General features: G+C 56.0%; 2 protein-coding genes across 2 annotated transcripts in view; one reads left to right on the top strand and one right to left on the bottom strand.

Moving 5' to 3' along the window:
- The window catches only part of SMOX (spermine oxidase), a 198,729-nt gene that overhangs the window by 122,724 nt on the left and 53,934 nt on the right, over positions 1-22,071 (bottom strand). The gene's annotated exons all lie outside the window — the stretch shown is intronic.
- ADRA1D (adrenoceptor alpha 1D) lies at positions 1,438-20,604 on the top strand. The gene is made up of 2 exons (XM_027622849.1): positions 1,438-2,548; positions 17,767-20,604. The coding sequence occupies exons 1-2, from the start codon at positions 1,438-1,440 to the stop codon at positions 18,366-18,368; spliced, it is 1,713 nt and encodes a 570-aa protein (XP_027478650.1). The 3' UTR covers positions 18,369-20,604.

Genomic DNA, 22,071 nt, shown 5'->3' on the forward strand with positions numbered 1-22,071 from the left:
CAAATCCAACCCTCCACCTGTGTCCCGGTTCAAAGCACCTCCACACACAGCCTGCCCTCTGTCCCCCCTGTCCCAATCCTGCCCTGCCAAGTCCCACGCAGCCAACAAACCCAGGCCCTGCTCCCGGGAGGTAACAACATACTAACTAATTTAATGTTCACATCATTAAATAGACACTACTCTTACCCTCCTTTTACAGACGAAGAACTGAGACACAAAGAAGTCAAAGAGCTCATATGGTACACAGCCAGATGTGGAGCCAGCCAGTCTGCCAACCCCCCACTCTTTAACCATCGGGCCAAGTGCCCTTTCCCACCCTCCAGCACTTAAACTCTCCCTCCCCAGAAGGCCACGTATTCAGTGTAACAAGGAAGGTTTATTCCGACATCTGACATGGAGGCGAGTAACAATGCAGAAGTTGGTATATGCAAACCCATGGGTGGTGGGCAGGGTCCGAGAGCCATAACCAAGTAGTCTCTTGTTCCTTTTCCATCACAGACCAGCGCTGGCATCTGATCCCTCCCGGGGCTCTCCCCACTGCACCGCACTGGACAGAGGTGTTTGAGACCCTCGCCTGCCCAGTGGCAGGAGAGGAGTGAGGTGCGGCAGATCCCTCCAGGCAGTCCCAGGAGGCGACGGCCGCCGTATTGCGCGCTCCGGTCCGCAGTCCGCAGATCCCAGGTGCTTGCTGCTCTCTGGCGGCCGGAGCCGGGAGCCCGGGAGCCCCGGGACCCGGGAATCGCGCCGTCTCCGCTCCGCGCGCCCAAGGGCACCAACGAGTGACCGAGAGGCAGGGGAAAAGGGCGGGAGGAAGGGGGACGCGGCGGAGGGGCAAAGGGGAAGAGGCCCGGGAGCGGCGCGGGAAAGGGCGAGGAGCTGACGGCGAGAAGAGAGGGCGGTCGTGGGCACCCGCGGTCGGGCAGGGGTGGCTGCCGCGGGGTCGGAGCGAGCGCCAGCGCCGTGACCCCTCCGGACCCCGGAATTGCCGCTCGCCCGGCTCGCGCTGCCCCTTCTCCGGGCGCGTGGGGCGCCCCCTCCCTCGGCGCCGGCCGCCCCCTCCTCCTCCCCGGCGCTGCCCCTCCTCCGTCCCGCCCCCCGCGCCCGGTCGAGAGCGCCGCAGTGGCTTTGCCTGCACTGCCCGGCCGCTGAGCCGCCGCTCTGCCCGCTCGCCTGGGCACACTCAGAGAGCGGCGCGCGTCGCCGGCCCCGGGTCTCCGGCCCGACTCCGCCGCCAGCCTCGGGAGCCCCGGCCGCCGCCCCGCCGGCCCCGCTCCTCTCGCGGACCACCGCGCCCCGCGCTACAGGAACTCCGGCAGGACCCCGACGGGACCCGCGCGCCGCGCTGCAGCCGGAGCCCGGCGGCTATGCCCGGGGCCCCTCTCCTGGCCAGTCGCCCGTCCTGCGCCCGGGCCCGGCCCCCGACGGCCGCGCGTTGAGATGACTTTCCGCGACCTCCTGAGCGTCAGTTTCGAGGGACCCCGCCCTGACAGCAGCGCGGGGGGCTCTAGCGCGGGCGGCGGCGGGGGCGGAGCGGGCGGCGCGGCCGCCTCGGAGGGCCCGGCAGTGGGCGGCGTGCCGGGAGCCGCGGGCGGCGGCGGCGGCGGCGGCGTGGTGGGCGCGGGCGGCGGCGAGGACAACCGGAGCTCCGCCGGGGAGCCGGGGGGCGCGGGCGCGGGCGGCGAGGTGAACGGCACGGCGGCCGTCGGGGGGCTGGTGGTGAGCGCGCAGGGCGTGGGCGTGGGCGTCTTCCTGGCCGCCTTCATCCTCACCGCGGTGGCGGGCAACCTGCTGGTGATCCTCTCCGTGGCCTGCAACCGCCACTTGCAGACGGTCACCAACTATTTTATTGTGAACCTGGCCGTGGCCGACCTGCTGCTGAGCGCCACGGTGCTGCCCTTTTCGGCCACCATGGAGGTTCTGGGCTTCTGGGCCTTCGGCCGGGCCTTCTGCGACGTGTGGGCCGCTGTGGACGTGCTGTGCTGCACGGCCTCCATCCTCAGCCTCTGCACCATCTCGGTGGACCGCTACGTGGGCGTGCGCCACTCGCTCAAATACCCCGCCATCATGACCGAGCGCAAGGCGGCCGCCATCCTGGCACTGCTCTGGGCCGTAGCCCTCGTGGTGTCCGTGGGTCCGCTGCTGGGCTGGAAGGAGCCGGTGCCCCCTGACGAGCGCTTCTGCGGCATCACGGAGGAGGCAGGCTACGCCGTCTTTTCCTCGGTGTGTTCCTTCTACCTGCCGATGGCCGTCATCGTGGTCATGTACTGCCGCGTGTACGTGGTAGCGCGAAGCACCACGCGCAGCCTCGAGGCGGGCGTCAAGCGGGAGCGCAGCAAGGCCTCGGAGGTGGTGCTGCGCATCCACTGTCGCGGAGCCAGCACAGGCGCTGCCGATGGGGTGCGCAGTGCCAAGGGCCACACCTTCCGCAGCTCCCTGTCCCTGCGCCTGCTCAAGTTCTCCCGCGAGAAGAAGGCGGCCAAGACGCTGGCCATCGTCGTGGGCGTCTTCGTGCTCTGCTGGTTCCCCTTCTTCTTCGTCCTGCCGCTTGGTGAGTGACCCGTCTCCCACCAGCCCCTTCCTTTCCTCCTTGAGTCTGTGGCTGTGCCTTCCCGGCACCCAGACTTGGATGGCCTTCCCAGGCAGAAGGTGACTCTCCATCTGGGCACAGGTTGACTTAGTAACCTCCCTGGTCTCTTAGGCAGATGCACTTTGTGGTCGACAAATGAGAGGCCCCTCGTGCTTGCAGGATTCATTTTACAGGCTTCTGACTTCTGTTCTTACCCCCTCTGAATGGCCATAACAAGTCCCGGGCTTGTTTTAACACTCGCGAACCCCTAAGTTTAATAAGAGATCTGTGGCATCTGGGCGGGCGTCTGCCCCATAGTATGTGGTCAGCAGTGTATATGTTCCTCTAAATACCCCACCCCAACACACACACACACACACACAAATATAAATTTCAGCTCCCAGAGGTGGGTGCACAGTGGGTGGGCCTCCATTCATGCAGGTGCAGCATGTACAGGAGCAAGGACTAGAAGCCACCTGCTTTCTCCAGGAACTCGTTCAGTTTCAGATGGCTAGGAGATCTTCCTCACCTGGTATCTGTGAATGTGCTGGGCTCTCGCTTCTGAAATCTCCTCTCTCTCGGAGGTGGGGGGTGGGGGAGCTGTGTGGGATGAGGATGGGGATAGGAACAAATTATCAAAGGGAAAGTTAATATCGTTCATCATTATTTCTGACATTGACTGAGTCCTTTAGTTCTTTTGAGAACTTTCCTGTTTCTTTCAGCAGCCTCCCTGCAGTCCTGTTCTCAGGGGCTTAGTCCAACCCCTTGAAGGCCCCTCCTGGAAGCCCTGGGGCCGGGTCAGCACAGGGAGGAGAAGGGGAGCATCATCTCTGGGGACGCATTTGCCCTGAGTCATTTTGCCCATGGCTGCAACCTCAGCCGGCCCAAGCCAGGCCTCCCCTGCCTTTCCCAGGCCTCACTCCTGCCACACTCTGCCGCGGGGTCAGGAAGGGGACAACGGCTTCCCTCCAGCTCCCCTGCAGGCCGTTGCCACACAGTGGCCACGGTGAACTTTATATATTATAAATTAGAGTGTCACTCTCTGCTAAAACCCCTCCATGCTTTCCAGCTGCCCTGGGAACAAAATCCAGACTCTCCACCGTGGCCTGTAGAGGGTGACCTTCAAATTTATTATTGTCCAAGCCGAAATGAGACATTATGAATATTTATGCTGGGATAACAGGCACAAAGCGGGACAGTGGGGGCAGAGGGGGCAAACCCGGACATGTGGTCCCCGTCCTGGAAGGAGGGCCCTGAGTGATGGCCTCGCAGCTTGGCTGCCCTGCCCCTTGCTCACTGCATCCTTTGGCTCCTCTGACCCTCTTCCAGTTCCTTGCCCCAGCCGAGCTCCTGCCCTTGCACTTGCTCTTCCCTCTCTCTCGCCTGCCCTCCCCACCCCCTCCTGGCTAACTTTAGGTCTCCGTTTAAATGTCCCCTCTTCAGAGAGGTCTTCCCAGGTGCCTCAGCCTCAGTGTGTCCTTCTCTGTATTCTCTCCCTTGGGGCACAAGGTTCTCTTCATTTCCTGTCTCCTTAGCGGTAATGACATCTGCATGCTGCTTGGTTGGTGTCTGACTTCCCCGCACCGGCCTGACGCGCTTCAAGGGCAGGGCCGTGTCGTTACCAAATGCACAGTGCCCAGTGCAGTGCCCGGCATGTGAGAAATAACGTGGCACAGCAACAAGGACCGCAGGCTCTGGCACCAGCCAGCCTGGGGTCACATCCCAGCTCCGTCCCTGTTGGGCTCTGGAACTTCAGGCAAGTCCCTGAATGGCTCTGTGCCTCTGTGTCCTCATCTAGAAAATCGGAGTGGTGGTGATGGTAGCAGTGCCCGTCTGTGGGGCCGTCGTGAGAGTTCAGTGAGCTCTTAGGTGTAAATCTAACCATTGCTTGTCATGAGCGCCCTGTGAGCTTTCGCTTTTGTAGTAGCTGCTCACTGAATAAATCACTGACTTGAAAATCAGCCAGCCAGAGGTATTGTGGGGGTACAGGGAGGCATGGACACTAAGCACCATACTTGGCGGGGGCAAGTAGGCAGGCAGGAGAAAGTCAGTGTGGTCCCCCCTTTAGAGACTTGCCCCAGATTTAGTATCTTCCCCGCCAAGCTCCCCACCCAGGCTCCTTTCTCCCACCAACCAACCCCTGCCCTGTCCCTGCCCAGCTGTACCCCGTCCCGGGTGCCCTCATTCCCCCCCCGCCCCTCGCTTCACACTGCCCAACCCCCCCATAGGGAATGATCAAGCTGTGTACAGAATGCCACCTCCCATTATGTTCTTTTAACTTCTTTTAAAATTTCAAGTTACAGAATGATGCACAGGTAAGGAGAGAATGTACACTGAGTGTCCTGGACCAATAATCACCCATACTGAACAGATGTTAACATTTTGCCACATTCACCTCAGATCCCTTTCTCTGTTTCTCTCTTCAAAGAAATAGAACACAGCCAAAAGTAAGTTTCCTCCTGCTGTCCCTCCCTCCTTTTCTCCCTCCCTCCCCAGAGCTAAATCTGGAGCCTGTCACTCCCATCCATATGTTTATACGCTTACCACAGACATCTGTATCCATAGTAATATATAGTATTGTCTTGTGTGCCTTTAGGATTTATATAAATGGCACGATGCCGTGCACATCATTCTTCCGTTTGTCTTTTCCACGCACTGGTACGTCGCTGAGACCCACCCGTGCTAGTTCATCGTAGCAGCAGTAGGGCATTCCATTTGAGAGTACTCCACTGCGCGTTGACGCAGTCTTGTGCTGAACATTTGATTTTTCATATTTTTCACTGTTACAGTCAACACTGCAAAGGGCTACTGTTTTCGGTTTTGGTTTTTGTTTTGTTGAGGTTTAGAGCGCGTGCTCCTCTTCCAGGAAGTCATCCCTAAATTTCCATGGCCTTTGGCTCTTTTTCAATCCCTCCATCTCTGCTGCTCCTCACACTTGGTGTGGGGCCCCCGGCGTGTCCTTGTCTCCTTCCTGCCTACCAGTCTGGGCTGTGCCCAGCCTCCTGAGCCCCAGAGCAGAGCCCAGGGCTGCTGGTGGAGCCGAGCTGAGTGGAATCTGGCAATAGTGAGCAAGCAGGACGGAGGCCAAGCAGGGAAACAGAATATTCCGATCTGCCTCTGCCATGGTGCGGCTTGGAGGGCGCGGCTTTCAGTGGGGGCAGGAGTGGCTTAAGGGCTGTGCAGAAGGGAGAATGGGCCAGGAGGTCCTGACACCACCCAGCACTGGGCCCAGGCCTGGGAGAAGGGAGGTTCCTTTGAAGGACCAGGGACAATTCTGAGCAGCAACTTTGGGGAGGAATGTGGAATCCAAGGGGCTGGCATATCTTGGTATGGAAGTGCCAATACATGGTCGGGGGGGAGAGGATGTTGGGGACTTAGGTAAAGGGGACCAAGAAGGAGCATGGAGTACAGCCTCCCAGAAAGAGGATGGAGGGACAAAGAGAAGAGCGGGGCTGGGGTTAGAGCTTCGGGGAGCACCCACTTTGAAGGAACCAGAAGGAGGCAGAGAAGGGGGCCGCCAGGGGCAGTGGTGTCTCCCTCCTCCCAGGCCTTGGTCCCCAGGCCAGGTGTGATGAGCACCAGAGGTGGAGGGATTGAGCAAGAGCACTGTGTGCCAGCCAGGACCATAGCCTGTGGAAATGAAGGCACCTAGTAGGGCCACAACCCAGGGATTGTCGAACAGACCCAAGGTGCCCCTCACCCACTCGTCCGCACTCAAAACAGTAGAAGCACAAGCCACAGCCACAGTCTGTCTGTCACCTGTCTGACCCCAAGATGCCAGTCAGCAAGGCCAGGGAGGGAGGTACTGGCTCCTTCCGGGGCACCCAAGGAGCTGTGTATGGACACAAGACACGTCACTGGCCCTCATGAGGGGATCCCCACCTGCTTGCACCTTCCCTGCGGATGCCGTGCCGTCCACTCCACAGAGTGCCCATGCAGCCTGGTTTGGCCAGGACAGCCCCGGTTATGCCCGCCGACCGGCGTGATTACTAGCAACGCTCCCCTTTCGCTCTCAAAGTTGTTCCAGGCTGAAGGACAGAATATAGGGTCACCAATCCTTGGGGCCTTTGGAGGAGGGTCTCTTGGGGCAGCCCTGCCCTTGACAGATAGGCGCTCCCTGCTCTCACCTCCGCAAGCTGGCGTGGCACTGGGTGCCTTAGAAAATCACAGGACAAAAAAAAAAAAGAAAATCACAGGACATTGTGTAAAGGTCCCTCCTGACGTCTAAAGGAACCCAAACTTACAGAATGCATGTGGAGAGCAGTTTGCGCCTGCAGACTTTCGGGGGTGGGGGGTAGGGCAGGGGTGGGGTGGGAGGGAAGTGCCCCTGATAAAAGCCTCCACCCCAGGGCACTTAGTGCAGGAGGCCTTCCATCCCCAGAGGTCTGGGCCTGCCTTTGGGGATAGAAATCCCTGTGAGCAAAAGGGGAACAGAGGCATTGGGGAGACCTTGTCTCAGCAAGCACCCATCCACACAAGAGCTCCCTTCCTCTCCCAGGCACCCCCAGACATTCCCTTGCTGTTCTCATGGTAGCGGCGTTTCACGGCATCTGGCTTTGGTCTGCCTGGCAGGGGCCCCCTTAGCCATCCCCAGAGGTGGACCTGTCCCTTGGGACTTACACACACACACACACACACACACACACACACACACACACACACACACACACGCAAGCGTGCGGCAGCCCCACCCCCTATTATTCCCAGCCACCACAGACAGGCCCCTGTGCTGCACACTCCAGGCTCCCTTTTGTTGGGCAGGTCACTGAGCCTCTCTCGCCTCTGAGTTGACCTCTGAATGTGTTCGGTCATCCAAAGCAGCCTCAGAGGCTCAGAGCCTACAGTGCCCTCCCAAATACGTGTCAAGGTACACAAGCTTTCTGGAGGCTCAGCTATGAGAAGTCCCAGGACAGTCCAGCCACCGTCCCAGACCCCCTCCTCCCACTGTCTGTGAGCCATGCCTGGGCCTCCCTCCCGGACTGTCAGGCTTGGCCCTGTGATATCGCTGCCCCACCTGTCCCCCCTGGATTCAGTTAGGTACTCCTTCATGCTCCCCAAATACTCTGCACATGCTTTGATCACAGTACATTGTAATTGCTAGTATTGTTACACGTATCACACAGTGTGAGGACAGAGGAAACTATACATACGCAGACCTAGAAGAGCGGAGGTATTTGTGGGGGGCCCTGTGGCTTGGGAGACATGAATTGGAGAGTGCATGAGAAGAGGAGTCACGAGATGAGACAGGATGCCATCAACAGGAGAAGGGGTAAATAAATGATGCTGTTTTCATTGGCTGAACTACTATACAGCTAGGAAAAATAACAAATGTGTTGCCCACAGCAATGTGGATGAATTTCGTGGACACTATGCTGGGCAAAGTAAGCGAGATCTGAAATTAAAAGCACACATACTCTATGATTCTGTGTGTACAAAGTTCAAAAACAGGCAAAACTAGTTGATGATAAAAGTCAGGATAGTGGGTATACGTGTTGACTGGAAGAGAGAGCAAAGAAACCTTCCGAAGGGCTGAGAATGTTCTAGATCTTGGTCTGGGCAGCGACTACATTGGCGTGTTGCATATGTAAAGTCATCAAGCTATACTCTTAAAATGCATGTGCTTTATAACTTGACTGTCATTATCCGATGCCTTAATTAGAAAGAGAGAAGGTGGGAGGAGGCAGAAGAGAGGCTTGAGCCACGCTGAGGAGTCGGTGTCCAGACTGGAAAGCACACGTGGGCAGCCAGCTATAGAGGGTAGATTCCTCATGTGCATCTGAGTGTTGGCCAAATGCCAAAGGACTCATCTCCACGCATTCCCTGAGGTCGCGCAGGGGCCTACGGTCGCAGGGGGAGTGGGAGGGGATGTTTGTGGCAGGTCCTCAGCAGTGACATCACTGTCCCTGGCCCGAAAACCTGAAGAAAGGACTGGCATGACATCTCCTCATTGTGCCTTTGCAGTACCTGGCGCAGAGTAGGTGCTCAGTAAGTGTGTGTAGAGGGAGGAAGTGGTGGACCCCATGGCCTCTTCACATCCCCCCATGCCCAGGGTCTGAGTGGTAAAGTACAGCACCCCCCCTTTTCTTTGGTTTTCTTTTATTAGGATAAGAACACTTAACATGATATCAACCCTCTTAACAAGTTTTGAAGTGTACAATACACTGTTGTTAACTGTAGACACAGCGTTGCACAGTAGATCTCTAGAATGTATTCATCTTGAGTGAAACTTTATTTATACCTATTGATGAGCAGCTCACTACTTCCCGCCCCCCACCATTGCATTCTTCGATTCCCATGACCCAGCTTAAACAATGCCAACCCAAGGCCAGCCTTGGTGCATCCCAACCCCCACCCACTCTCCCAGCGCTGAGGATTATTTTGTTTCATTTTGTTTTCCAGGATTATTTTGAAGAACATCCACACGCCATATCAGTTCATCTGTAAATTCTTCAATAGACATTTCTAGAACACAAGAACTTTTTCTGAAAAATAACCACAATCCATTATAATACATAAAAATAATTGTTTAATATCAAATATGGTCTACTTAGTGTTCAAATCCTGCCAGTTGCCTCATAAATTTGTAGTTTGTTTGAATCAGGATCCGAGAAAGGTGCCTATGTTGCGTGTGGCTGATTTGCCTGCTAGGTCTCTTTAATTGGTAAGATTCCCCTCCTCGCACGTTTTCCTCGCAATTTTTTTTTTAAGATTTTATTTATTTGACAGAGAGAGACACAGCGAGAGAGGGAACACAAGCAGGGGGAGAGGGAGAGGGAGAAGCAGGCTTCCCACTGATCAGGGAGCCCGATGCAGGGCTTGATCCCAGGACCCTGGGATTATGACCTGAGCCGAAGGCAGACACTTAATGACTGAGCTACTCACGCGCCCCTTTTCCTTGCAATTTATTTGGTGAAGAAACTAGATCATCTGTCCTGAAGAGTTGCCCACAGTCTGGAGTCTGCGTCCCCACAGGGCCGTTCAGTGTGTCCCTCTGTTCCCCGTACTTCCTGTAAACTGGCTTGATCAGAGTCAGGTTTGGTGTTTTGGCCAAGAATTCTTCTCTTTGTGCTATTACAAGTGGTCAAGGGCTCAGGTGCCTGATAAGATGTCTCAGGCTCAGCTCATACTTTTCTTCCCCCAGAACCTGGAAGCAGCCATTTTTTCTAAAGCACCTTGGTCCCTTTAGTGGCCAGTGATCACTTAAAGATCACAGTCTGAGCTCTCAGGTGTTCAGTGATACTGAGTTGACCCCCGATTCAGCAGACAGAGCTAGGAAGTACGTTTTATTTTTCGTCAAAGAAAAATACACCACTGACGGGATGTACCTAGGAGCCGCCCCTCCGCCTACGTCCTCGCAGCTATGGAAGGGCGTCCATAGCCGGACCAATAGTTCTCTGCCAGCCCCACAGAGTTCATGGGTCCTGAGCCAAACACGGGGGCACAGGACTTCTGATCTATTCCTGATCCATCTCGAGCCAGAGGACCTGCCACTTACCTCTCACCATGGAAAACTGGCAGTGCAAGGAATTCAAGAGAATTGGCTTGGCACAGCTGGCCCCACGGTGCCCTCAAATCACCCCTTCATGTTCTCACAATCCATCTGAGACCAGACCCCTCTCCGGGTCACCTCTTCTTGACAGCCTTCCATGATTGTGCCCACTTCAAAATGGCCTTGTCTCTTACCACTCTCCCCTTCCCCTTCTCTGTTCCAGGGATCCCAACTTCTTGGTTGTCCTCCAACTTCTCAGGTTCCCTGTTGCCTCAGGGCCTTTGCACATGCCCTTTCCACTGTCCGGCATTCTCTTTCCTCAGATAGATGCATGGCTCAGTGCCCCCTCAGGGTCTTTAGGTCTCAGCTCAAGTGTGCTTTATTAGAGAGGTTTATTTGACCCTTAACAGTATAGCAAAGAGGTCTGTGGGCAGCAGAGGTCTCAGGTTCTCTTGACAGAAGAGCTGTTGAGCTCCAGAGTCAGAGACACTAAGCGAGCAGTTGTGAGAAGTGAGAGAGAGAAAGGGAGCGTAAGCGGGGAATTCCTTCTCTCCTAACCCTGCTGGCGAGAAGACACCTGGCTATCTAGGAGAATGTGGTATTTTTAACCCCACTCTATCTCTCTGGCCAGAGAGAATGGCTGCCTGTGGATAGAAAAGTCCCTAGTGATGGAGGGGGTGGGAAAGGGGGCAGACTGGGGTGCAACCTGATATTTCATGGTTGGCTGCAAGTTATGAGCAAGCCTGGCTGTGAATTCTGACATTCTGCCAAGAACAAGTTCCCTTCTGGTGATGCCAGAAGGGTGCTGTTAATCACACAGTCCGCCCCATGGCTTCTGAGCTATCACTCCCCAGTGAGGCTTGGCCAGATTGGTCAGCTCCAGCCTAGCCAGCACCTCAGTAGCATCTCCTAGACCTGGACATCTCTGGTCCTTTGGCATGGGGACTGGCTTGTGATCATCAAGGCTGCAAACACAAACCTCACAGGCTGCCTCAGTTTCCCCAACAATGTGTGGGCCAGGCTGTCCCAGCCAACATGCCATAGAATGGGCTTACCTGTGGACATAGGAGAGGCCCTGCCTTTTATGACTAGTGGATGTCCAGCCCCCCTGGACATTAGGTTAGACTCCTGACAGAGGCACCCCAATATAGGGAATGGGGGAAGGCAGGTGGGAGCAAGCCTGATGGGAGACATGAGAGCAAGGTCAAGGAGAAGAGAGAAGCAAGCAGCAGTTGGGTCTGTGCTCATCTCCCACCTGTGTTCTTGCTGCCTCTCCTCACAGGTGCCTAGATGCGGCCCCTCAGCCCTTGCTCTGGGGCAGGCACTTGTGTTAGAGGCTGGGATGAAAACATCCATCAGTCTCATTGCTGCCTTCAAGAAACCGATAGTCTGGGAGGGTAGATAGAGCAGTAACAAATTTTATTAAAATGCGGGCTTGCACAAGAGAGCCCGTAACCCAGGCTTGGTAGGGAGGACGCCTGCCCCAAGGCTGGAGGGCTGGGAGGGAGGAAACAGTTGGGGCCAGGCAGAAAGGCAGAGGGAGCCCAGCCCCCGTGGGAGGACCTGCTGGCAGCTCCATCCTTCGGCTTGTGGCCAAATTTGGAGGGGAGCAAGCTGCAGACAGCACTGGGTCCTAAAAAGCCTTGAATGCCACACAAGAGAGCTTGGGCTTAGTCCTCAGACCCGCTGGAAGCCACTCGCGGTTTTCAGAGGTTTAAGGAGGGAAACCAATTTTAGAAAAAGCCTCCAGCAGCTGTGTGCAGAGTGGAGAAGCCAGAGGACCCTTGGGGGCTGTCACAGCCATGCAAACAAAATGAGATGCCAGACTAAGCAAAGGCTTCGGGAACGAGGTGAAGGGAGGGACCCCGCTAGATAGAAAATCGAAGGCACCGGGCACGATGGCCAGTTGGACATGGAGGGTAGAGAAGAGGGACTCACTGAGCAACCTTGGCGAGTGTTCAGCACCTACTGAACTGTGTGTTCAGTGTGCCCAGGAGGGCTTCGGGGCCATGGGAGTGTAGTGCCAAGCAAAACAGGCATGAGTCCTGCCCTGGGGACTTGGCTGCAGAGAGAGAGAGATGCTGAACAAAATGAAAACTAACTCAAACAGTACGGGAGGAGGCGGTAAGTGCCACAGAGGGCAACAGCCCCAGTCGAGGGGGGATGGGGAGTGCTGGGGGGGAGGACAGTGTGACTTTCCATGGGAAGTCAGGTGAGGGCACGAGCCAGGTGGCTATCTGGGAGAAGACGAGGAGGAGGAAAAGCAAGTGCAAAGGCCCTGGGAGTGTGTCTGGCATATCCAAGAAGCAACATGGAGGGCAGTTTGGCTGGAACAGGTGGGGAAGGGAAGTAGGCAGGTGTAGACAGAAGGGATAGAGAGTGAGGTTGTAGCCCGAGAAGCAGGAGAGAGGTTGCAGCTGGGACAAGGGCACGCTTGAAGGGGACTGATGGATGGAACGCACCACCACACAAGTCGGCATGCTGACCTTGGGCAGGAGGAGAGACTCCTTCTTACCAAGGAGGAGAGGTGAGGAAAGCTTGCTCAAGTGCGCGACTTCCTTGGCTTCTGTTTTCTCTGTGAAACAGGATGTGAGATCGGCTGCTCCGGAGGAGGCGAAGGGGCGGAACAAAGGCTCAAGGAGCTGGTGCGGGACTTGGGGAGAGTGGGCTGAGGGTGAGCAGCAAGGTCCCTGGAAGCCCCAGACAGAGCTGAGGGCGGGAACCCTAACATATTCAGGGAGTGGGTGAATCACTCCGCAGTTCTAGTCTGGATGAATAGGTACAACCCAAATCTAGAAGGATGTGGACATGGGAGGCTTGAGGAGGGAACACGGGAGGTGTGAGTGTTTAGGAGTCTCAGCTAAGCAGGGATGATAGGAGGAATCCAAGGGGCTGGCAGGAGGTCAAAGTACAGATAAGAAAGACCAAGAAGCTGCAGTGAGCAGTGGAAAACGGGTTTTAAGTGAAGAAATGAAATGCTCAGGTTTTCTTTTAAAAGGATCCCCCAGGTTCGAGCCCCGCATCGGGCTCCCTGCTCAACGGGAAGCCTGCTTCTCCCTCTCCCACTCCCCCTGCTTGTGTTCCCTCTCTCGCTGTGTCTCTCTCTCTGTCAAATAAATAAGTAAAATCTAAAAAAATAAAATAAAATAAAAAGGATCCCCCAGGACGCTTGGGTGGCTCCGTTGGTTGGGCGTCTGACTCTCGGTTTCAGCTTGGGCTGTGGTCTCAGGGGTGGTGGGATTGCCCCACCTCGGCTCCAAGCTCGGCAGGAAGTCTGCTTGGAGATTCTCTCCTTCTGCGCCCCCCTGCACTCACTCGTGCTCTCTCTTCCTCTTTCTAAGACAAATGCATAAATCTTTTTAAAAAATAATAATAAATAAAAGGATCCCCCCCCGCTGCTGCGTGGAGAAAAAGGTGCAGGGGCTCAGGGACAGGTGCAAGGGGTCCACTTAGAAGGGCACTTTGGGTAGAGGATGATAGTAGCTGGGACCAGGGGGTGGCACAAAGTGGGGGGGGGTTCCAGGACCAGTTGGAGTGGCGGGTGGGATGCGGGTGGGACCGAGCCGTTGGCGTGTATGAGGCACCAGTGGTGTGCCAAGTACATGTGCAGGGCTTACCCTTTAAAGACGAGATAGACATAGGGTGTCTGGCTGGCTCAGCTGGGAGGAGCATTTGACTCTTGATCTCAGGGTCGTGAGTTCGAGCCCCACATTGGATATGCAGATTACTTAAATAAATAAATGTATTTTTTAAAAGGTAAGACAGGAAACTGATAGTCGCCTGCTGTGTTCTTGGCACTTGGAAGTGAGAAGATGTGCTATAGGGAGGGTACCCATAACTGCAGGGTTGGAAGGGGTGGTATGAGGAGGGCTTCTAGGTGGAGGTGTCTCTGGAGCTGGCACTAACAGGGGGAGGAAAGAGGAAGGGCCATCCAGGATGAGCAGGAGCAAAAGCTCCCAGGCAAGCCTGGGGAGCCTGCTGTGACCAGAGGGCAGCAAGAAGTCAGCGCGGCCATTCAGCTGACACACAGGAAGACAGAAGTAAAACTGCTGAGGAAAGCGGGAGCCATAAGAGAAAGGAGAGCAAGGGTGTGATGCTGGGTGCCAGTATGGAGCGGTGGGAGGCTGAGGGAGGGGGTCCCACACAGGCCTGTGTTTCCAGTGACCGTTGCCAAGTTGAGTTCACAGGGCTGGGCTCTCTGCCTGCAAGGAAGGCTGTGGGAGAGGGAGCCAGGTCGGGGCAGAAAAGAGGGCTGCCAGGCACTGAGAGACAGTGGCCTTGTCTCAGAGCCCCCACCTGCTCACTGAGGCTTTCCTGTAGCTGGGCTCAGGGGCTGGCACAGGTGTGTGCCAGGCCGCTGCAGAGGGATGAGAAAGCAGACAGCCGAGGTTGGCCTGAGTAGCCACAAGTCAGAGTGGCTGGTGGAGCAGAAAGCTGGGGGTGGCTGGAAAGGGGCTTGTCCACCAAGGCCCCCACAGCCGGGTGGCATTGCAGGGACAACGCCCATGAGCCAAGTGCCCATCCTCAGGGGTCTCAGGGCAGTTTCCCATTTTATCCATGCATGCAAAGGGCAGGGACGTGCTCACGGCCCCCTCGGACCCCAGAGATCTTGGCCAGAGGTTCAAGCTGATGAGACAGTGTTGGGGAGGGGGCAGGACAGCAGGGAGAGTGAGACTGGGTGCAGAGAGGCATGGGGGGCAGACTGTGGCCCTCTGGGCAGAGGTAGCTGTGAGGCTCAGAACTGCCACTTTTGGGGGGCACAGAGGTGCTGTTGCCTGTGGAAGCTGGAGCCCACGCACAGGCGTGTGTATTTTCCAGGCAAGATGTCTGTGCACGGTGGGCAGAGAGCTTATGAAACAATAGTGCCAGATGCTGTCAGTGTTCCTTCCATGCCACCCCCTGGACCTTCAGGGCACATCAACCAACTTCCATCCCAGCACCTGCCCGCATCTTTGCCCAGGGCCTTTCTCCACCCACCAAAATCCTCATCATCCACCCACACAGCAGGAAGCATGGGAAATTAACACCCCTGGGAGTAGCCCATCCGGTGACTGACGGGAGTGGGGGTGTAGATACCCCGCCTCCCTCACCCCGCTGGTGGGACAGCTCTGAGCTTCCTGAACTTCGTGGCATCCCAGAGCTCCCAGTGGGATTGTGCCCACAATGAGCGACTTGCACTTGAATCCTTGTCTCAGTGTCTGCTTCTGGGAGAGCTCAAAGTAAGACAAGAACCTCAGCAGGACACAGGAGGAAAACCTTGGGGCAGAAAGGCTGAGTGTGGATCCCAGGGCTTTGTGTGTAAAGAATTCCCAGCCTGTAGCAAGCTTCTGCACAGGTTGCTTGAGCATAAAGTGGAATAGTGTTTATAAAACGGTCCAGGGCATACTAATAATATGCCGTGTCGCCCACCAATCTGAGTAAAAACCACGCTGATAACGATGCCGTTTGGCTGGCTACAGACTTACAGCTGAAAGCATAGTCCACTGATTTGTCATCCTGGGCTAAATATAAAGGAACTGTGGCCTGAGTCCGAGTTATTTTCAGCACCGTGTCTTACTTTGCAGCCATTGAGGGATGCTATTCAGAGGGCCACCTTCCTGGAGGCTGAAGTCAACCCTGGTGGCCCCCACATTCCAAGACAACTGTCTAACTCCTCTTCCAGGGAAATTGCCTCCTCAGCGTGTGATGACTGATGCCCCAGGCTCCCCCAAACCCACCAGGTCTTGGCTTCTGTTTCTGGCTACTCTCCAGAGCTGGGAACTGGGTCTCTTCCCGGGGTGGAGTTGTCCTCTCTCAAAAGCCGCCGAAGAGGGAGAGGGGAAGTGAAGAGATGCCAGTGTTTATTAAGAGCCTGTGAAGTCCTGCACTCTGAAATGCATGAATCTTCACAACATCCCTTCCGGAGAAATTTTGGATTTCACAGAAAGTGTGAGACTTGGATGGCTCAATAACTTGCTCAGGGCTGCGTGACCGCAGTTTCAAAGGCCTGTGCCTCGTGACGCTGGGTGACTCCTTCTGCCACCGCCACCGTGTGTCTTGGCACTGAGATTTCTCTATATGGTGGGAGGTGGGGGATGGGCAAGTGCTCCCAGGTCAAAGGGGGGGCCTGGTGCCTCTGCCCCCTCAGGAGGGGCACCCTGCTCTCGTTTCTTTGGGGGCAAAGGGAGGAGAGAGCAGGGCCCATGATTTGTCAAGGACCCCTGCCCCTGGCCCGCTCAGTCTCACTGGCACCGGCAACTTTTTCCTGGGATGGGATGCTCCCCCCTGGCCCGCTCAGTCTCACGGGCACCGGCAACTTTTTCCTGGGATGGGATGCCCCCCCCGCCCCCCGCCTCAGCTGCTGCTGAGGATGTGAGAATGAACAAGAGTGGCTTTTGCTTTCTGGGTCATGCCCTTACATTTTGTCAGGTGCCTTTTAAGGACATGACCCCCCAGGTCGGTGGTGGGGATGCCAGGGGAGAAGTGTGTGAGGAGGAGGGTCTTTCTGACACAGCTCAGGTCCTAGTGCACACACCCCCTCCTGCCTGGCACTCTGCTCCCTCAAAGCCAGCCCCAGAAGCCCCCCCCACCACTTCCACTGGGACAGCCCCGCTGACCTTCGCTCCAACAGCCATAGGCATTGTGTTTATTGAGACTTAATTCTAGGCTCTGTCTCTCGCCTGCTTGAAAACATCCATGGCTCCCAACTTCCCACAAATAAATGTGGAAACTCCCAGCATTTCAGGCCCTTCACCATCTGTCCCAATGATGTTTTCTCGGCGTATGGCACAGGACATTCTCAGAACCCCAACTTGTACTCCTCTGCCCCCCCCCCACTCCTAACACTCTCTGTCCCTCCTCATCCTGCTAGGCTCCTGTCCATCCTTGGAGAACCCTGGAAACCCCCCGCCCCACATGCTGAGCACTACCATCACCCTGTCTTCATTCCCTTGATAGTTCATGCACATAGCTACTCAGGGAATGGGGCCATGTTTGCTGTGAGCCCAGCACAGTGCCTGACGTGGGGCAAGCCTTGGTCAACATTTAATTCAAAGGTGCTTACCCTTTCTGTGCTACAGACTTCCTTGGGCATCTCGCAAAGCTTATGGGACCCCTTCTCGGAGTTACGCTTTCAAATGCATAAACTAAAATACAAAGGATTGCAAATAAAACCGATTTCACTGAAAACATCAAAATATTTGTGAACGAAATCTGTGACTTAGTAAGTAATGTGCTTCTAGGTTAAGGCATTAAATAAGAGGATCTAGTGGTGTGTTCTGATGTCTGTCATTTCCAAATGGTGAGCAGCATTGACAGTATTTTCAAAGCATCTGCAACAACTGAATGTGACAGGAAAATATCTGGCAGGAACTGCTCACATCAGGTTGAATCGTAGGAAACTGCCAATCTTGCACCAGTTTTGAGCTACAAGAACCGTGATTGCATATGGCTTTGTCTCCTTCTACTCGGGTTTGTTGCTGACGCTCGTCTTGGGGGAAACTCACAGTATCAGGTAGATGTGAGTAAAATGGAAGATGACGATTTTTCCTCATCCAAGTTCATGGACCCCTCGAATTATATCAGGGACCCCTTGGGGAGGGAGAACCTTGAGAGCCCGGAGTTGCCGACTGGGCCCCTAGTTGAAGTCTTTGCGCCCAGGGGCTGCCAGGGCCTCCCTCTCTCCGAGCGTCCGACTAACAGGCATGGTTCTCTCCCCCCCCCCCCCCCGCAGGCTCCCTGTTCCCGCAGCTGAAGCCGTCGGAGGGCGTCTTCAAGGTCATCTTCTGGCTGGGCTACTTCAACAGCTGCGTGAACCCGCTCATCTACCCGTGCTCCAGCCGTGAGTTCAAGCGTGCCTTCCTCCGCCTGCTGCGCTGTCAGTGCCGGCGTCGCCGGCGCCGCCGTCCCCTCTGGCGCGTCTACGGCCACCACTGGCGGGGCTCGACCGGCGGCCCGCGCCCCGACTTCGCTCCCGGCCGCGACGCCGCGCCTCCTGGGGCCCCGCTGGCCCTCACCGCGCCCTCGGCCCCCGGCTCCCCTGGCACGCCCGAGGCGCAGGCTCCTGTGGCCGGTCGTCGAAAGCCGCCCTGCGCCTTCCGCGAGTGGAGGCTGCTCGGGCCGTTCCGGAGACCCACCACCCAGCTGCGCGCCAAGGTCTCCAGCCTGTCGCACAAGATCCGCGCCGGGAGCGCGCAGCGCGCAGAGGCCGCCGGCACCCTGCGGGCGGAGGTGGAGGCCGTGTCCCTCGGAGTCCCCCACGACGTGGCCGAGGGCGCCACCTGCCAGGCCTACGAACTGGCCGACTACAGCAACCTCCGGGAGACTGATATTTAGGGACCCCGAGCGAGGCCGGGGAGTGTGCTGGGGAAGGAGGAAAGGGGCTGCGGGTGGGGGAAGCGGGGAGGGCGGTGAGGGAGGCTTGGCTTTGTTCAGGAGGCCGGGGCCGGATCAGGGACCCGGACACGGATCAGGGCGGCTGCCCTGTGGCCTTCCTGAGGAACTGAGGCGGGGGTAGGGCCCTGGAAAGGTGAAAAGTTGTGGCCCCCTCCTGGACATAGGTGCCTGGAGCTCCTCCTTTCGGAGGAAGGGGCTGCGGGTTCCGGGGGTGGGGGGACCATTTGCTCCCAATCCCTGTTTGAGAAATACTGCCCCATCCATGCCCTGAACCCTGGACAGACAGCCTCAAGTGTGGCGAGGCAGGCCCGCCCCTCCTCTTGGGGAGGAAGGGTCACAGAGGCCCTGCCTGGCTGTCCCCAGTGCCTCCCCTAGGGAAAAAGTCAGTGGAACCAGGGCTTCTCCATGGACACAATTTCTCCTTATTGCCGACTGGAGGAACCCAGTGGACCTGCCGCCACCACCAATAAGCTTTGGTGACAGATTGGATGACCATCCGACAAGCCTGTTGTATTTACCCATGGACTCACTCCCCCCTACAGAGGCTCCTCCATGCATACCACATCACCTGGCCCTGCCCCTCATTATGTCCCAAGGGCCTTACTGTTTACACTCTGTACATAGTGCCTGTGCCCATCACTTCTTGCCGGGATCTGGAGCCATCAAATGGGGAGAGCTTTATTTGTCATTTTGAGACATATTTATTGGTAAGAGTACTTCTATTTTGTCCAAACGGTGCAAACGGTCCCTCTTTAGCTTGTAACCCATAAAGAACTACCTTTTTTTTTTTTTTTTCTAAACTCCTTCAAGTTCTAAAGCCCCACAAGAGGATAGATTGGGTCTGCATTCACCTTTCTAGTTTCAACTCAACTATCTCTTTAACTGATGGCTGCTATCCTCTGGGACTTTGAGCATGACCAAAGGACTCAGGGGTTTTGTTGGCTTTTAAAATTTACATGATTAGTCTTGGGAACCAAGCAGTAATCATAAGCATAAATTTTCGCTTTGTCAGTCTTCCTAGATGAATCTGTGATGCCCTGAGGGCCTCAGTGAGGAAAGTCGCCATCAGTTAAAAGGGTGAAACATTACATGGAAAAATATACAAGCCCAAGTAGACGAGTGTACATGGTGAGTGAGAGAACACCTGCCTAGGAACCATGCTTGTTAGCTTTGAGTGAAATGTCCAACACTTGTCCCATTCGCAAGAGATTGCAGGTAGTTCAGTCTTCAGCTGGATAATATCAACCACACACATACAACCAGAGTGGGGGTGGTGACTGTGGTCCAGTGGAAAGCTGGTTAGGCGATACCCCAGGGTGTCTGGAGTGGGAATGTTCTAAAACTGGAAGAGTCAGTTGCTGGGGCCAACATGGACCAGTAGTTTGAACCAGAAGTTTCCATCCTGTACTGAGGAAGTCATCTGTTTGAAAGGTCACCCCAATTTTAGACCTCTCACCCCAATTTTATAAGGTAAAATGATAGCCAAGAGCAGACTTTTCATACTGTGGGTCTGCAGCAGATTCTAGACTTTCAGGCCTGGCATCTCCCCCAGGCACAGGAAGGGCAGTTTAAGGCGGGTGCTGGGAACATAATGCACACCCCAGAGAGGGCCCCCTTTACAGCACACTGGCCACCCTAAAGCTGGGGACAGTCCTTGTTATCTTCTCACAGAGGTGGGGGCCATCCCTCAAATCAGGGGTCAGCGAAGGGGCTGACCCGCTTGTCGGAGAATTGAACATTGGGCTCCTGGGCAGGGGTTCCAGTAGCAGGGGAGGGTCTCTGATCAGGCGAACGTGGGGTCCCACGTGCCAGGACAGCTGAGCCCAAAGGAGGTCAACAGTGCGGACGAGGGAGCAGGTTGGGGACGGAACCTTCATACGGGGGATTTTAGGGGCCCTCCCTGCCCTGGATAACCCAGTAGGTGTGCAGGCAGGTAGGGCTGGCAGCTTGCCCAGTACTTTCTCTAGGCACAATGGTCAATTAATCAGCAAAATGTACCTGTTGTTCAAGCCTCAGCCCCCATCTCCCGGGCACAGGGCCCTCTACACACAGTTGTCTCCTCCGGTACCGCCGTACCAAGCCTTCAGGAGATCAGGGAGAGCTACAGAGACCCCAGAGAGGCTGTGCCACAGGGACCCTCCAGGGACCCAGTTCTAATCATCAATAAAGCACTGAGTTGCTGACCTGGTGTCAGGACATGCCAAAGTGTCGTAGAGTGGCCCAGAGGGATGGAGGGACTAGCAAGAGCCCTTCTAGAGGAGGGAGCCTCTTGCAAGTCATTTTGGGACATCTGGAAGAAGTGCGTTCACTGCACCATTTCCTGAGTCCTCAGGCACCCCAGTCCACACATCTGATTAGAGATGCTGTCTCTGAGGTGCATACAGAAAATGAGGCCCTTATCTCCAGGAAGGCCTATGAAATGGCAGGGTGACCGGGAGAGTGGGAAGACTCTCTCAGGACGCATCAAAATGGGAATAAGTGTTCCTCTACACCATCTTCAAGGAATGGAGTGAGGCCTTGAGGGAGTTTGTGAGTGGGAAGGGGATGGCCCTGTGAGATGGGACAGGGACAGAACGAGCCTCCAAGAACACTGGCACTTGCCTAAGCCCTTTGCTCCTCACCACCGTAGAAAGCTTCCTTCCTGCTGCCCGCTCCAGGCCCCGGTCCAGTCTGCCCGCCCTCCTCTTGAGCTGGGCTCTCGCCACCCATCTTGCCGTGCTTCCCACACTCGTTCAGGGACCTCTGTCCCCAGCCCCCAGAACTGCTTTTGCAAGTCACCTGGGACGTTCCAGTTCCTCAATCTCCTCTGTCTCTGCCACAGTCCACACTGGTGGCTGCAATGTTCTTCTCCCTGCCCGAGCCACGCCCCTGGGATCTCTTCTGGTCCCCTGACTACTCTCTCTCTCTTTCTCTCTCTCTCTCTCTCTCTCTCTCTCTGCCTCCTGCGCAGGCGCCTCTCTCTGCCCTTATATGTCCCCCAAGGTTTTCCTCTCCCTTTTCTCAACTCTCCACGCAATCTCATCCACTCCAGATCATCTCAATGACCACTTGTACATAAATGGCTCCCAAGGGTTTGTCGGTAACTCCAGATGTGTGTTCCCCCTCCCCTTTGGTGGTTCCCAAGCACCCCAAATACAAGCCCACTCGCCTCCCGCAAGGCCGTCTCCTCGACTCCATGTGGGCATGACAAGGCCACTGGTGCTGAGGCCGTAAGCTCCCGGAAGCCCTGAGACTGCCCACCTTCTCCCCTCCTTCATCTTCCCAAGATCTTCCTAGATCCCCTGCTCAAAACTAAGCCCCAAGTGTCCCTCAGCCTCACTGGTAGCTCATACCAAGATCATCCTGGCCTAGAGCCCAATGACAGAATCCATACCTATGTATGGGGAGAGGGCTCCCTGTCCCCAGAGCTGCTCAGGGCTGGGTGTTCATTAAATCCTGGATTGATGGAGTTGGCTCACTGACCCTTCCCTGGGACACTGCCCCACTGCCCACCTAATGCTCAACATCACTGTCTTTGCGAGACCCTCACCCCCACTGGTTCCACCAGCCCTCACAAGGGTGGAGCCTGTGTCCTCCCCCAGCCAGAGAGCAAGCTGTGCCTGGGAATTCTACAGAACACCTGCGTTTTGGGTCTTCCAGCCCA

This window comes from Zalophus californianus, chromosome 8 (assembly GCF_009762305.2).
Source record: "Zalophus californianus isolate mZalCal1 chromosome 8, mZalCal1.pri.v2, whole genome shotgun sequence".
Classification (NCBI taxonomy): domain Eukaryota; kingdom Metazoa; phylum Chordata; class Mammalia; order Carnivora; family Otariidae; genus Zalophus; species Zalophus californianus.

What these genes read in the sequence shown, in the direction of transcription:
- ADRA1D (XM_027622849.1), top strand. Translation starts at nt 1,438, where the DNA reads ATGACTTTCCGCGACCTCCTGAGCGTCAGTTTCGAGGGACCCCGCCCT. An exon ending in CTTCTTCGTCCTGCCGCTTG is followed by an intron (nt 2,549 to 17,766) that starts GTGAGTGACCCG and finishes CCCCCCCCGCAG; the next exon opens with GCTCCCTGTTCCCGCAGCTG.